Source organism: Lichenostomus cassidix, chromosome 21 (genome assembly GCF_008360975.1).
Source record: "Lichenostomus cassidix isolate B80296 chromosome 21, HeHo_3.0, whole genome shotgun sequence".
Lineage (NCBI taxonomy): Eukaryota > Metazoa > Chordata > Aves > Passeriformes > Meliphagidae > Lichenostomus > Lichenostomus cassidix.
Genome location: NC_139501.1, coordinates 4,380,612 through 4,396,175, shown reverse-complemented (window position 1 = coordinate 4,396,175; position 15,564 = coordinate 4,380,612). Strand labels below are relative to the sequence as shown.

At 47.1% G+C, this 15,564-nt stretch overlaps 1 protein-coding gene across 1 annotated transcript in view; it reads left to right on the top strand.

The window, feature by feature from the left end:
* Nucleotides 1–4,726: 4,726 nt before the first annotated feature.
* The window catches only part of KAZN (kazrin, periplakin interacting protein), a 195,829-nt gene continuing 184,991 nt past the window's right edge, over nucleotides 4,727–15,564 (top strand). Inside the window, exon 1 of the mRNA XM_085079986.1 lies at nucleotides 4,727–5,457. Coding sequence (XP_084936112.1) covers nucleotides 5,337–5,457 — 121 coding nt within the window. The 5' untranslated portion in view covers nucleotides 4,727–5,336. The remainder of the gene's footprint in view (nucleotides 5,458–15,564) is intronic.

Sequence of the window (15,564 nt, the reverse complement as noted above, 5' to 3'; positions counted from 1 at the left end):
GAGCTCTCCCTGGGCTCACAGCCAGCCAAGGTCACTGCTCAGGAGCTGCTGCAGTGCTGTGACACACCAGGGATGCTCCAGCCCCAGGGGCAGTGACAGAAATAGTGCTGAGCCCTGGTGTGAGGGACAGAGGGACATTTCCCGTGGTGCAGGGGTGAGCTCTCCTGCAAGGGACAGCAGAGCACATCTGCCCTGCTGGGCATGGCCAATCATCACTTGTTCCCAGTGAGGAACAGGAGGGGCACTGGAGGTGCTGGGGGTGGAGGACAATTTCAGGCTGTGCTGCATTTGGTTCATATCTGGAAGAAGAAGGAGCAGTTGTTAAAGAGCAGTTCTGGAAATGTTATCTTAGATGTGAGATGCTAATGCAGATAGAGCAAATCCCTCCTTTCTGTACTGCTCTGCTAAGTTTTGGGTCACCTTGACTTCAGGAGCACTTTGCAGGGTTGGTTTCCTTTCTGTTAATTTTTTGTCCTTGTCAGTGGCTGTCAGTGTCTGTGAAGAGCTGGGTGAGGAGCTGGTAACTCCAGGCTCATCTCCTTGCCCAAAGTCAGCCCTTCTGGGCCTCTGCACTCCTCCAGCTGAAGCTCTGGGGAATAGATGTGTGGTAACAGGCATTGCACGAGAAAATCTGTACCATAAAACATATTGCTCATTATTAAATTCACATCTTGCCATCTGCATGATGTATTTACTCTCTTATATATTGAATTTTCCTACAGCTGGAGTGTCCAACTGATAGAACTGACAGGTTCCCTGAATGTCTTTCTTGGGTTCCTCTATCATGTGCAGTGATTCAGGCTTACCTGGGAGGTATTGATCCAGGAATGTTTCTTAATTTGACCTTCAGAAGTGAAATATCTGAACTGTTTCCTGTAGTACTCTGTCCTAGTAGATTCTGTATCTGAGTTCAGCTTCTCTTTGTGCCCAACACCAACCAGTTAGAGTCCTTTCAGAGTTGGCATTTCTTTTCTACAAAGATATTTATACATTAACTGAGCCATACTAAAGCCTTACTTTTGATAAACTACCCAAAATATTCTCTAAGTCCTAAGAGGAATATTTCTCTCTGCACCACTTAGGTCATTTTCTTCTGTGCCTTTCAAAGTTTTATTTTTTGAGAAAGAACAAAACTCAACCAAACAAAATTCTCTCGCAGCCAAGAGCTGTTGGAGATGTAATCTGAAGGAAGGCAGAAATATGTTTAATTGCTGCCTATGATGCCAAACCTTAAGTGCTTTGCTTCAAAGTGAGTTCTACAGAACTCCATTTGCCTTGCATGACACAGAGCTGCAGAAACCTTGCAGAGCTGATGTCACTGCTGTGGTCCGAGGAGGAATGATCACATCCACACATCCCCATGCATGCAGCCAGCAACTCCTCCAACCCTCCTTGAGACAGTTCTGTGCTGGAAGAAAATACAAAAATCTTCACCTGCTGTTTTTCCTGCCAGAGTCTCTGCCTTGCACCAGTGAAATGCTGACTTGTGACACACCAGAAATGAGCTCTCACTTGTCACCAAGCTGATGACATCTCATTAAGGATAATTTCTGAACGCTCTTTCCTGAGCCCTCCCCCATTCCTGAATCCTTTGCTACAAAGAGCATTGTTGTGAATAACCCCATTTCTCTCACAGGGTATTTCTGGAGCTGTGAAGTACCACAGCAATGAAACGTCTGTTGTGGTGATGTAATGAGTTTAGCTGAGTTCCTGCTCTGCCTTTCATGCATTTTCCTGTGGCACTTTGTCTGTTCAGTGGGATAATTGGATGGGGAAGAGCAGCAGATCTCCATTGAGCTGCATTTTCTGAGGCTCTTCTGTCCCCATGTGAACTGTTCCTGTGCTGCTGCCAGCACGGGCTGAAGGGGCACAGAGCCCTCCCTTTGCACTTTGGGACCTCTGAGCATCAGCAGGCAGAAAATGAGCTCTGCATCCTCCTGAAACGGCCTGGGGAGATCTCCCATCAGCCACTCCAGGCCAGGGGCCAAGGAAGGTGCATTAGATGGACTTTTCCTGGCACTTGGTGGTTTGATGGGAACTCAGCTGGGCTGGTTTTGAGATGCTGGTGTTGCTGCACCTGGGAAAATCTCCTGATGAGCAAATCTAGCTCCAGCTCTGGACTCCTTAGCAGAATAATCTCCCACACAGGGATGGGGAGGGGTTGGCTTCCCTCTCCTTTCACCTTCCTCCTGCACTCCAGGGCAGGCAATGCACAGATTTCCCTCACTGTGTGCAAACACAGCACCTCTAAACTGACCTCCAGCAGCTTAACAAGGGCCACATTATTCCTAACACTCATATATTCCTTTCCACCTATAAAGAGAAGCTTTGGGTCACATTATGTATTCTGTTAGTAGATGTTTTCTGTTCAGGGTCAATTGCTGCAGCTGATGGAGTTCACAAGGACTCCAGCAGAACTGGGGGGACATTAAAGAACCCTGGGCATGTCAAATAGACCTTAGGGTGGAAATCTTAGAGGAGAAAATCTGGCATTGGCTCATGTGTGGGACTGAGCACAGCAGCACAGGTGACAGCTGTGATGGAGATCCAGGTGAGCTGCAGTGAGGTGGAAAATGTCATTTCTGCACTGCAGAGAGGATCATTTCTTAGGAGCAAAATGTACTGAGCTAAGCTGAGCAGCCCTTGGAGTGTGTCCAGAGTGAAGGGAGAGCACTGCTGAGCTCTGGCTCTGCTCCAGTGTCACTGGGATGGTGGTGGTGGATGCTGAGCAGGGACACAACTCCCAGCCCCAAACCAGAGGGTTTGTTTTCTGCTTTCTGGTTTTTAGGGCTGTGGGTGCAGCAGCAGGAGGCTGTGAGCAGTGGTGTGAAATGGAGTGTGGCCTCTGGTGCTGTAACTGCTGTGCTGGGCTGGACACAGAGCCCACGGGGAGCTCAGAGCCTGCAGGAATCCCCCAGAAAATCCTCTGCAAATCAAACGGCAAACAGCCCTTGGCACTTCATCCCCTCTCCTAAACTTTCCTATCCCCTCCCTCCAGCCACAGAGTCCTTAGCACCTGCAGAGGACAGGTTTTCTAAGATGATTGGGTTGTTTTGCTGGTTAAGAACTTCCAACACACTCTCTTAATGCACAATGGATTTGGGGAGAAGGAAAAATGCATCTGAGTTCATCTACAACACTAAAATCCCTAAAGCCTTGAAGTTGGAAAAGTTTTGCAAGGAAATAGAGAAAAAGGACTTGCAGGTAGCCTCTTGCATAGTTGTTTGGGGTTTTTTTCTCTTTTTTCTTTTTCCTCCCCCAAATTATGCTTTAATAGTTCAGAGCTGGATGAAGCTCTGCACTGGATTTTGCAGACAAGTTACCAAACAGCTCTGGGAGGATTTCCTGGGATGTGATCAGAGAGAGCAATGGGCACAGTTTGGGAGGAAGAAACTAGCCACGGGAATAAATATCTGAATGTTGAAGTCATATGGACCAAATGGGCCAATTTTTGCTCTCCTCCATGTGATAGACAAGAAGGTCAAGTCGAATTCCTCATTCCTGTGAGGGCAGAAATTGCTCCTTTTGTGTCTTTGGTGAAATAAACAGGCAAAGAAGTCTCTGGTTTGCTTGGACTCTGCCATAGATAATCTGAGCCTAAAATCATCTAAATCATAGAATCCTTGACCTGTTAAAGGATGCTTTAAAGGGCACCCAGTCCAACCTGCTGCCATGGGCAGAGATATCTCCAGCTTCATCAGATTGCTCACAGCCCCATGCAGCCTGACCTTGAATGTTTGCAGGGATGGAGCAGCCACAGCTTCTCTGGGCCTCCTGTGCCAGGGCCTCACCACCCTCACTGGAAAACATTTCTTCCTTAAATTGGTGTAAATCTGAGCTAGCAGATACAATAAACCAGCCCAGCTGGGGTTTTGTGCTCAGCTCCAGCCCGGTGCTCACCCTGCTCAGCAATGCTGCCCCAGGAGCTGCTGCAGCACACACCACGAGATGTGACTTCAATTCCCACTGCTCGGAATTTTCCAGGTATTCCTCAGCCTCTCCCTGCCTCCTTTGGCTGCAGGAAGGGCTGAGATCATCCTCCTGCCCTCCCGGGTTTGGTTGTACCCGCAGGTACCTCTCATCCTCTGCCCTGGGCTCTCAGCTGCTGTAATCTGACAGTTCCTAATCTCCACCTGGGTCACACTGTGTTTTCCCAGCCATGCGCTAACGTTTCTTCCTAGCAGACTTCCCAAAAAAGCCTCTGATGACTCACGGAGGACAAATTCCTGCCGAGCTCCCGGAGTCAGCATCCTTTGCTTTGGCAGAGGGAGTTTTTCAAATAAAGATGAATCAGCGCTGTCAGACTTTGCTGCCGGTTAACTCCTGGCCCCTTTTCCCTGGAAACAGCCCTGGCTGGTGCTAACGCTGAAGGAATCGCAGCCAGGCAGCCCTGCGGGATGCAGAACCGCGGGCAGGCTTGGGAGGAAATCCTCGAGAGGAAATTTCCCTTTTCCCTGGAGCATCCTGGCGGGTGGGAGGGGGTTAACCAGCCGGGAGGGGGTTAAGGCAGCCGGGAAAGGGTTAATCAGCCAGGAGGGGGTTAAGGCAGCCGGGAAGGGGTTACTCAGCCGGGAGAGGATCCAGGCTGGCTGCTCGCTGCTCCCTGCCCGAGCCAGCCCCGCCGGGCGCTCCGGGAGCAGCCGCTGCAGCCGGGCAGAGGAGGAGGGAGGAGGGCCGGGCAGCACTGCAGCAGGGCACAGCGTGTTACCTAACGTGCCTCCAGTCTCCTCCCCTCGCCGGTGAGCCTGGGGGAAGGGGGGACAGGGCTGTAGGGAAGGGACAGCGGCTGGGGGGATGCCGGGAGCCCCCCGAGCTCAGCCTGCCCGTGCCGCCCGCGGCTGCCTGCGCTGGAGCCTCCGGTGACCTCCTGAGAAGGATCTTGCCGGTTCTCCAGCATCCCCGGTGCCCTGGCTGGGCTGGAAGGACACAGCTGCGCATCCCGGCCAGGGAAAACTCCCGTGAGCCCGGAGGAGATGTGCCTGAGCTCACCGACACGGTAGCCGCCGGGTTTGGGCATTTCGGGAGAAGAAAAGAGCCTGGTGACTTTGCTGTGACCATGGCAGGTTCCCCAGGATGGCCAATGCTCAGTGCCTGGTGCTGAGTTGTGCCTGAAGCCACCAGACCTGCCCAGGAGGAACAAGAAGCTCCTGGGAGAAGCACAGCACTTTGATTTTTCTCAATGAAAACGCTGATGAGACTCAACTGAAAACATGTGTGTTGCTCCCCTCCCTTGAAAAGAGGGCAAGGAGCACCCTGGGATCTCGGGAAGAAGCTCCACCATCCCTCCCAGGGCTCTCTGAGGGGACAGGAGGTGTCTGAGCTCCGGGCTCTGCTCCATGACTAACACTCAGGACTCCAGGGAAGCCATGGACTCCTCTCCGGTGACCTCCAGCCCTGCTGCAGGGCCTGTTACCTTCTCCCAAGTTTTTGGGCAGCAGTGCCAGCTCATGGAAGCAGGTAAGAGAGGAATATCACATTGTTTGCAAGGTTTATTTCCCTCCTGCTTTCCAATGTCCTCGCTGTCCCTTCCTTATTCTATTTCCCAAGTTCCTCCCTAAAATTTGGTATTTTCCAAAGTGAAAATTGGGTTGACTCCTTTTGCATTGCTCACCTGACTCAGCTACCCCTGAAAGCACCCAAAAGCTTTGTGCCCAATTGTTTACAAACAGGAGAAGAGTTGGGGTGACTGTGTGGGTTTGGGGTGACATGGACTGGAATAAACTGCTCTTTCCCTGCTGGTGGAAGTTAGTTTGGGTGGGAAAACAACACGTGTGGGGACTTTTGCATTTCCAAACAATGGCATTCCAAGTGGAGGTTGATTTGCTGTTTTGGAAGGTGATTGCTGCAGCATGTGGAGCTCTGCTTTGGTATTCAGCTCTGTGAAGGACAAAGTGGGTTTTTTCCATGGTTTTTCCTGGCTGTTTGTGTTATTGTATCACCTGGAGGTTCTGCTCCTTTTCCCAGGTGTTTTCTGACATTTCTAACTCTCTCCAGCTGGGCCTGGTTATTCCTTATCGAAGGACAAGTAGGTGGTGTGTAAGATGATTAACCCCTGATTTTCCATGTTTGCCCCTTGCTCCTCCCAGGTGCTCTGAAGCAGCAATCCCTGAGTGCCCCAGAGCTGAGCTCTCACTCTGCTCCACACCTGAATCCCCAGTTTAACAGATTCAGTCAGGGATTTTACAGGATTTACTCCCCTTTTCCTACCCTTGCTGACAGGTAGCTCTGAGGAAGGATGGGTTTGTTTACTTAGAGCTGTGGAGGAACCTGGGATTCTGCAGTGATGCCATAACAACACTTGCTCTGAATTTTTAGGGCTTTTTTTACCCAGATCTGCTGGTATTTTCCTATTCCTGTTTGTTCTGATGCAGGTATTTGGCAAATTTGTCCTGCAAAGCATCCCATCCTTTTTCCTTCTCCTTTCTCTCTCTTCTCTTAGCCAATTCTGTAACTAATGATGTTTGGGTTGTATGGTTCTACTTATGTGGTGAAATTAGAAATATTACATATCAGAGTTTCCTGCAGATGTCTGTGGGACTTCTGCTCTGCCTCTCATCCTTTCACAGGTAGAGCTAAGAGGATGACTCATTAGGGGACTAATTAGCTGACAGCTGCTCAGTTCATCAAGGCTGAGATCATGCTGCTGCCTCCAAGAAAATGCCAGGCAGATTTTCAAGAGGGTTTGGTAGTAAACTTCCCAATTCCATGTCCTGGGATCAGTCCAAAGGCTGTGCACCCATTGTGTCAGATCTTACTCAAAGAAAAGATGGAGAAAGCTCTGCTTCTGGGTGAGCAGTTTGTTCCCCAGATTAGCAGGACCAAAACATGAGTGGTAATTTCAGTTTGGTTTGTTTTCCTTTCACTTTCTTAGAGGGAAATGCCCAAGAGGCAACCTAGGGCTCCTGGGCTTTCAAATCCCACCTTAGGGATTCAACCAGGAGGTTTTCCTCCCTCTGGTGGATCATCCTGGGAGGATTTTCTAGCTGTTTTCTCAGGTAGAAGGTGAGATGCAGTGTAAGGGTGGCTGCCATGGCTGTCAGTGACATCCAAAGGGATTTCAGTGGATCAAGTGTGTTTATAGGAATTTTTCTATCCTCACAGCAATGACAATACACACTGAGCACCTCTGAAAGCAGAATTTCAGCTGAAATGTCTGGGGATGGGAGTGTGGGCAGGGAGGATGCTCTAAGGAAGAGGGATGGGTACAGATTTGGGACACCAAGCTCTGGTTCCTCACCTGTGTCCTGTGCCACTGAGCTGACCTTTGGGACAGAACCACAAAAGGTCTCAATGTCCACTAGGGCTGTGCAAATGCTTTACAAACCCCAAAACCACACCTGGCCCTGTGATTCCCCACAACAACAACCTCTGAGCAGCCAAGTTCTGCCCCAAACAGTCCAAACCTCCCCAGAAAGATTTGTAAACACCCAGTGCCACTCCATAGTCATTGGTGACATTTGGGATCCTTACCAACCCTGGCATGTGCTTGGATGATAAAGGTGCTGGCTTGATTAAATGTCAGATTTAGTGCCTGGAGAGTTGCTGAGCTCCAGATAGATCACAGACCTGCCAGCACACTTTGATGTGCCACCTGCAAGCACCTCGTGGTTTTAGAGCTCCTGCCTTTGCTGTCAGGACATTTCTCCTCCAAAGCAGCTGTGAGAAGATTTGGGCTCTGCTTGCAAAGTGTGCCTTGGGTTGTGTGTGGTGTTTTCTGCTCTTGATGGAGAAACCATCACGATTTCAAACCAGCAAGTGATGCTCCTCTCCAAACCTGCCCCCTTCTCCCCCTGCTGCTCTTCAGCAACTTGCTCTGAAAACCAAATACTGAATGTTTGGAAGTCAACTTTTCCCTGCCAGCTGCACCTCATCCCCACTGATGGAACAACTGAAAAGCTGGGGGGTTTGTGCAGCTGATTCTGCATGACTGGCTGATTATTCCTGCATAACTTATGGAGATTTCAATAATCACCATATCAGTGTGTTGGCACAGCAGAGCTCTGCTCCAGAGCTGCCCTTTGCACAAATCCTTGCTCTTCATTTAACCTCTGCAGCAGCATTTGCTCATGGAAGTTGGAAAGTTATTTTTCTGCCTTCCTGTTTTATTCAGCTCTTGCCCCTTACCTCACCAATTTGCATCTCCAAAATTCTGTTTGCTGGGATATAAGTTATTTTTCTCCTTTCCTATTTTATTCAGCTGTTTCCCCTCACCTCACCAGTTTGCTACATCTCCATAATTCTGTTTGCTGGGGTTTGTTCCTGGGGATCCCCTGGGTGTTTATCTCCCTGAGCACAGTGAGCAGTGGGGATGAGGAGGCTGCAGCTGCCTGAGCTCCCAGCTAGGAGTTCACTGACAAAACTCCAATTTCCCGAGGCAGCAGACCCTTGCTGTTGCAGGCATTAAATTGGGCTGATGCATGGAAGATCTGTCAGTGTCACCTGGGGACATTGCCACCTTAGAGGGACTGTAATTCCCACTGGGAGCTGTAATTCCTGCTGGGATCACTCGGGGAATAAAGTTTCTGTTTCACTGGCAAGCCATGCAGGGTGGGAGATTTTGCCTTTTCCAGCCCAACTACAATGCTGGTGATTTCCAAAAGAAATAATTGGGAAAAAGTTTGGCTTCACAGCCCCATCCTAAATCTTCTGATCCCAGAAGAAATCCCTGCCTGCCAGGCAGTGCTGGAGGATCTTGCTTGAAGCACAGATTTGAATCTGGCACAGCTTTGTGCTATAAATTTTGCTAATACACAAATGAAAGGCTCTAGTTGTTCGTTTTAGAAAGAAAAAAACCAAAAAGAAGTCTGAAATATTTATGATTGTCACAACTAAAGTTAAAAATGATGGTGACTAAGAATTTGAAGGGTATTTCCAGCCTGCTCTCCCATGAAATATTGAATATATGGAGAGAGATCTGATCTCCAGGAGAGCTGAGCATTCTCTGGAAGAATTAGGCTTAGTCGAGAAACCATTTATTTTAAACATGGGCAAATTCCAAGCAATTTGTTTGGCATAATGCAGTTTTCTGGACTTACTGCCATGCATTATTCTCTGACTCACTGCTCCATTAGATTAATTTTCATTTTCCATCAATTCCTTGGCTCTCAGATGCTGCTGATTTGTTAGGCTCCCAATGTTTTTTCTTTATATCTTGCCAGTTAATTTTCCATTGGTTATGAAATAAGGAACTTAATTCAAGACATGACCAGAATGAACAAGAAAGTAATTTGAAAATCATCCAGACTTTAGGATTTTGCAGTGAATCTCTTCCCTATTATCTTTGCATTACATGTGTATTATCCAGTATGTGAATTCTGTATCCCATTCTGGTGGCTTCTTCCCAAATGGATGTGACTTTGGTTTGGCTATGCATAGAAAATTCAGGACATGATAAATTCTTAGGAGTTCTATGGAAATGAATCTCCTGTGGCTCAAAGCTTTTGCCTTTCCTTCCCTACATTTGCTGTTTAGCTCTTGATCAAGTTCCTCTCAAGGGGAATGTGAGGTGAAGTTGCTTATTACCTAAGCAGAATATTTGTCAAAGAGTGTGAAATCCCCAGAATCTCATCTGCTCTGGCACCTTTTGCAAAGATTTTATTTTGCAAACAGAGCATGGAATGTGCAACATAGGATTCCTTCATCTGGTGCTTGAATATAGTTTTTAAACAAATAAAATAATATTTAGAAAATATCTGCTCTGTGCCCCCTGACTTGGGTGAAAGTTTGCTGCAGAGCTGTGCTCCTTGAAGCAGAGTTCAAATCTGATGGGTGTTGGATCTGAATGAAGTGATTTATGGGACAATTTCAGCCTCTGATAAGATGTTAAAGGAAATCTCTGACCTTCAAACTGAGGCTGAGAGGAACACTTACCATTTGTACTCTCATATATGTGCTCTCAGTCCCTGGTGCATTTTTCCATGATTTAACAAAACAGCAACCCAACAGGATCTGGTTTCTAACCTTTCCCTGGAGCTGAGACAGAGCAGAGGTGTTGCAGTTTCACTTTCTTCCCAAAAGCTGAGTCTAGCAGTGCCCTTGGGGCACTGAGGGAGGTTGCACAGAACCCCAGAGTGGTTTGGGCTCAAAGTGATCCTAAAACCCACCTTGTTCTTCACCCCTGCCATGCTCAGGACACCTCCCACTATCCCAGATTGCTCCATCCCTGTCCAGCCTGGCCTTGGGCACTTCCAGGGATGGATTAATCCCAAAACCATGGTCATTTCTGCTCCATCCCTGTCCAACCTGGCCTTGGGCACTTCCAGAGATGGGTTAATCCCAAAACTCTGGTCATTTCTGCTCCTGCCTTTCCTAAACAGCACCACTTGGTGAGCTCAGCCTGCAGCTCCAGGGCATCAGAGCAAAGCTTTAGTGACAGCTCTTGATGCCTCCCATGGTCAGCAGCAGCAAACAGCACAAAACCTGCTGGGCTTGGTTGGTTTGAGCCACATGGAGTCAGGGCTGGGAATGTCCCCTGGCTCTTGCAGCATCAGGTTTCCTCCGTGCATTAGGCAGTGATAAATCTTTCATGGTAACAAGCTGTTTGATTTGCTCTGCCAGGAGCAGAGGGGCTGTGGGGATGTTTTCAAACACGACTGCAGCAGCCTGGCTTAACTACTGTGCCTCGGGTTAGACTGAGTGGTTTGGGGAACATAAGAAAGCAGAGCAGGGATCAGGTGGGTGACGTGAGATGGATTTGGTAATTCCCAAGAGTCTGGTGCTCCTGGGTGGGGAATCACTGACTTGTGGTCATCAGAGTCATGGAATGGCTCAGGTTGGAAAGGACATTAAAGCTCATCTTGTTCCACCCCTGCCATGGCAGGGACTTCTGCTGTCCCAGGTTGCTCCAAGCCCTGTCCAGCCTGGCCTTGGACACTGCCAGGGATCCAGGGGCAGCCACAGCTCTCTGGGAATTCTCTCCCAGGGCCTCCCCACCCTCACAGGAAGAATTCCTCTGTATATTCAACCTAAATTTCCCCTTCTCAGTTGGAGCTCATTACTTTTGTCCTGTCACTACAATGCAGCACCCCAGGCTGTTGTGCTGCCTGCCAGCCCTGCAGACACCTGGAAGAGAAAATCACTGACTGCAGAATCACAGAGCTGACAGCTATTTTGTTTTGTCAGATTTCGTGGCAGGGGTAGAATTGTTGGGTTTTTTTCCTTTTACTAAACCTGACTGTTTTTGAAGGTTTCTGTTCCCTGAGTGGAGCTGTGCTCTGGGTTTTCATGCTGCTGTTGTCAGACTTCAGCAGCTCAAAAGCAAACACACAAATCTCTGCCCACCACTGTGGTGCCTGAGAATGTGCAGGAAAACAATCCCTGCCAACTTTCCTTGCATGATCCTGCCAGGCTGAATCACCTGCAGCGTGTTGGTGTAGAAAGAGGTGTCATTTTTGTCAAAACCAAACGCATTTCTTGTCATCTCAGGCAAATGGATCAGAAACAAACTGCTCCAGAAGCCCCTGGAGTTTTGTGTTTTAGAGAAGAGGATAATCTGATTCTCTCCAGGGCCAACTCCAGCACTGGGAGGAAACATCATTTACCTCTTCCCTGAAAAGCAATGGGTAAAAATCCTCCTTGACAGGTGATGTGCTCCTGCCTGAGCTGAGCAGGTTTGGGGGTCACAGAAATGAAATGGCAACATCACTAATATTTTTCTCCTCCACCCAGTGGAACGAGCTGCTCTTAGGGATAAAAAGAAGTGACATTTATCTCCCTCTCTCCACTTCATTAGGTATGACTGAGCTCCCAGGAGGAAAACTGGATGGAGTTCCCTTGCTGTCTGTAGCTTTTATTGCTCTACAATGTTCTCCTTTTCATCACATGGATTTTGTGCTGTTGTTGTTTGCTTGGGGAACCTCAGGTGACCTGGGAGCTTCACTGGGCCCTGCAGGGCAGAGGTAGCACAGACTTGCTAATTCTCCATAAATATTAATTTGAAGTGCTTGAGAGAACCAGGGAGGTCACATTTCAGTGAGGAAAGAGGGGTGGGACAGCTTGGAGGGTTTGTTATCCTGAGAGGACTTCCTGCTTTGGCTTATTTCAGGCTGGAAGAGCTGCTGGGAACTGCAGTGGGGCAGGAATGTCTTACAGCAGAGTTTGGGTGTTTCTGGTGGCTAAATAATCCTGAGGGGGATGGACTGTGCCTGCTTGGAATGGGAGAAAAAACAGTGTTTTCCAAAAATGAGGACGTGGGGAGTGTGGGGATTGAAGAGATGGTGAAGCTGGCTTTGGACTGGAACTGAATTCCCATTTCCTTGGAGAATGTGGTGTTTTATTCCCATGAGCTCTGATCAAAGCTGCAGCACTTGGAGCTGAGCTGCTCTGAGCTGTGGATCTGCAGCTCCTCTGTCACCCACCCAGGATCCTTTGTCCCATTCAGGTGGGATTGATGTGTTTAAAACCAGCCCAGCCACTGAGGGGAGACCATGGATGTGCTATTAAATGTGAAATGATGTATATTTACCTCTAGCTATTTAGATAATGCACAGCAGGAGGAGGTGACTCTTCAAACAACAAGCAAAAGCTTTCCCTGAATGTTAAAACCACTGAGCCACCAAGTATCTGACAAAAACCACCCAAACCAAAAGCAGAGAAAATATTGAACAATATTTTTTGCACAACTTAAATATGAATTGTTCCCTGTCATCTCAACAGACTCAGTTATTTCAGCATCTGTGTATGAATGAAGCACTTGTGAACTGATTTACTCCTGATTCAATTATGGGCAGTGCTCATCTGCCCTCCTGATGGACTCATTTGGTTTTGTCAGCACTGCTCACAGCAAACTAGATGGATGTAATAATTCCTTGCAGTTGCAACCCTCGTGGTTTTATGACACCAAAATAATGAACTGAAAACAGGCCTGTGATTAGATTTGCAGCTACACAAACAGGAATTAGTTATTATTCTTTCTTTGGAGGTCTTGGAGGCAATTTTAATGGCTGTGCATTAATAGAAAGGAAAAGGAGATGAAAGACATGAAGTATTTGCCTTTGCTTTAGCTTTATCCTGTTTTATGGTAGGTGGGGATTTTTGAGAGTCGTGTAAATGGATATTTTTCCTAAATTCTGGTATGAAATACTGAAAGTATTTTACTGGAACATATCCAGGTCACCATGAGTTTAATTGGGAAATCAGCTGAACAAGGTTGAGGTGAAGGATTGGAGATTCTCCCTCTGATTTCCCCCCATGGGCAAATAACGATGGCAAAGGATTCTCAAAAACCACCTTTATCCATGACTGTGTTTTCCCCCCACATGGTGAACATTAAAATATTAAATGGTAGGAATTAAAATTCTCACTAAATAACCCAACCTCTCTTGGGCACAGCTCTGCATCAATCTGTGCCTTGCTGTACCAATTCCCACAGCCTGAATAACTGGTTTTCTAGCAAAGCTGATTTCTGTTTTCCCCAGAAATCCTTGTGCTGTGGTGCTGACCTCCTGTGGCTGCTGCTGGCTGTCTCCTGCTGCTGCGGGGAAGCAGCTCCTCCTGCATCCTGAATTCCCATCGAGCATCTGGCTTGAAGTAAAAGGGTTTGGGCAATTAAAAAAAAAAAAAAAAAAAGGAAAAAACCCAAACAAACAACAACAACAAAAAAAACCCACAAAAAACCCCAAAACAAAAAAAAAACCCTAAACAAATAAAACAAAAAAAAACCAAAAAACCCCTGTTTCTTAAAATGTATGCCAAGAGAGCACAAATATTCTCCAAGAAACATACAACTTTTTTCCTCTCCACCCCCATTTTTCCCCCATTATTTTTTCCTTTTTCTTTCCCTTTTAAAATATTTTTTTTTCACCTTAGGGAGCTCGTTTCCAGTGGTCTATCACAGACCTGAGAGCAGTTTGTTTTTCACTATCAATTCGTTGTGTGTTTAAGATGCCAATAACACAGTGACTTGAATAACAATAATCCAACAACAGAAATTCCCATGGATTTGTCAGGTTACTGGGATGGGCAGCCCCAGCTGAGTTGGTTGCTTTAAAAAAAAATTATATATATAGGAAAAAGATTGATTGTGCTAGGATTTGTGTTTCTGGATGTCCTCTATTTCTTAGCTCAAATTTTTAATTGAAAGCTGAGATTCCTTCCCAAAATTCAGGGCTTTGGTAAATAGTGTGTTAAGTGCAGCAAACACATCAAATGATAAATTGCAGCTACTCAAACTGGTAAGGTGGGATTTGTTTCCTGTAAACAGCAAAATGCTGCTTTTTGCAGATAAAAAGAAAGCTTTTATCTTCAAGGCAGACTGTAAATGAACTAGAAGGGTAATTTAACATTCACAGTTGTTTAAATGGGATTAACTCCTGTGAAGATTTATTATACACATGTGGGAACCCCAGAGAAAGCATTTCAGAAGTGAGTTGTTTGGGGTTTTTTTTCCCATGAAATTCTGCATTTTAGTTAAAATTTGATATTCCTTAGAATCAGAGATGGATGGAATTAGTGCCAGCATTTCATGAGGGTCTTCCTACCATTTAATATTTTAATGTTCACCATGTGGGGAAAAAACCAAAGTCAACACAATCTCCAGCTTTGATGGCAAAAAGCACACAAGAAAGTTTAAAATACAAATTAGCTCCTCCAGAATCCAACTGCGTGGATCTAATTACATCTAATGCTAATTATCCTATTGATCTTAGCATGTTACTGTATTCCAGCTACATCTATTGCCAAGCATTAATCACATATTTAGGCTTTATCCCCATTGCTGGAGCTGCTGCTTTGCCTTGGGAATTGAACAGTGGTTTTAGTTGGTTTTTTTTTTTCCTTTTTCCTCCTTCCCTTTCAGTTTTTCCACCCCAGCTGGCCCCAGTTACCTGGGAATGCCCAGTGCTGTTTGCACTGCAGGAAAGCTGCATTTTCCCTGTGGAGAGAGGGATTTTGTTATGCGGAACCCTCGCTGAGCTCAGTAATGTTCCACTGCAGCTTTGCTGCTTTCATTCACCTTGACTGAATTAGGGAATCATGGCTTAGATGCCTTTTTGTTCCCCTCTTTCCCTTGGGGAGAGCGTTTTGTAATAAATCCTAAAATGATTCATGGGAGAGTGGGACTGGGATTTTAATTTTTTTTTTTTTTTTAAGAGGAGCAGAGTAGGAATTGCTGGGCTTTGATACAGAGTGATCTGAAGGGGGATTAGGGGTGTTTTGGGTGGATTGTTTCTCTTTCCCTGTGTCAGGCCATGGCAAGTGTGGGTTTGGCAGCCTCAGCACAGGGGCTGAAGTCAATGGGGAGTTTTTCCAGCTTTCCACTCTTCATTTGCAGGGTTTGGGCACTGAAATCCCAAATATCCCGTGCGGCTCTCGCTCTGCTCCTGCAGAGGCTGATTGATGGGATGGCTGGGAAGAGGCCAGGAGAGGGAGGCAGAGTCCACAGCAAAGCTGAGCTCCCTGCCAGCCCGTTTGCCTGGGTTTGGGGCTGTCGGAGTGTCTGTGGTGCCCAAAGCCCAGGGCAGGGCAGGAGAGTGTGGGGATTTCTGTGCTCCCTTTGTCCCCAGCCAGGGCTGAGCTGCTGCTGCTTCTCTCTCATTTGTGCTTGCTTCAGGTCATCCCTGCATCCCC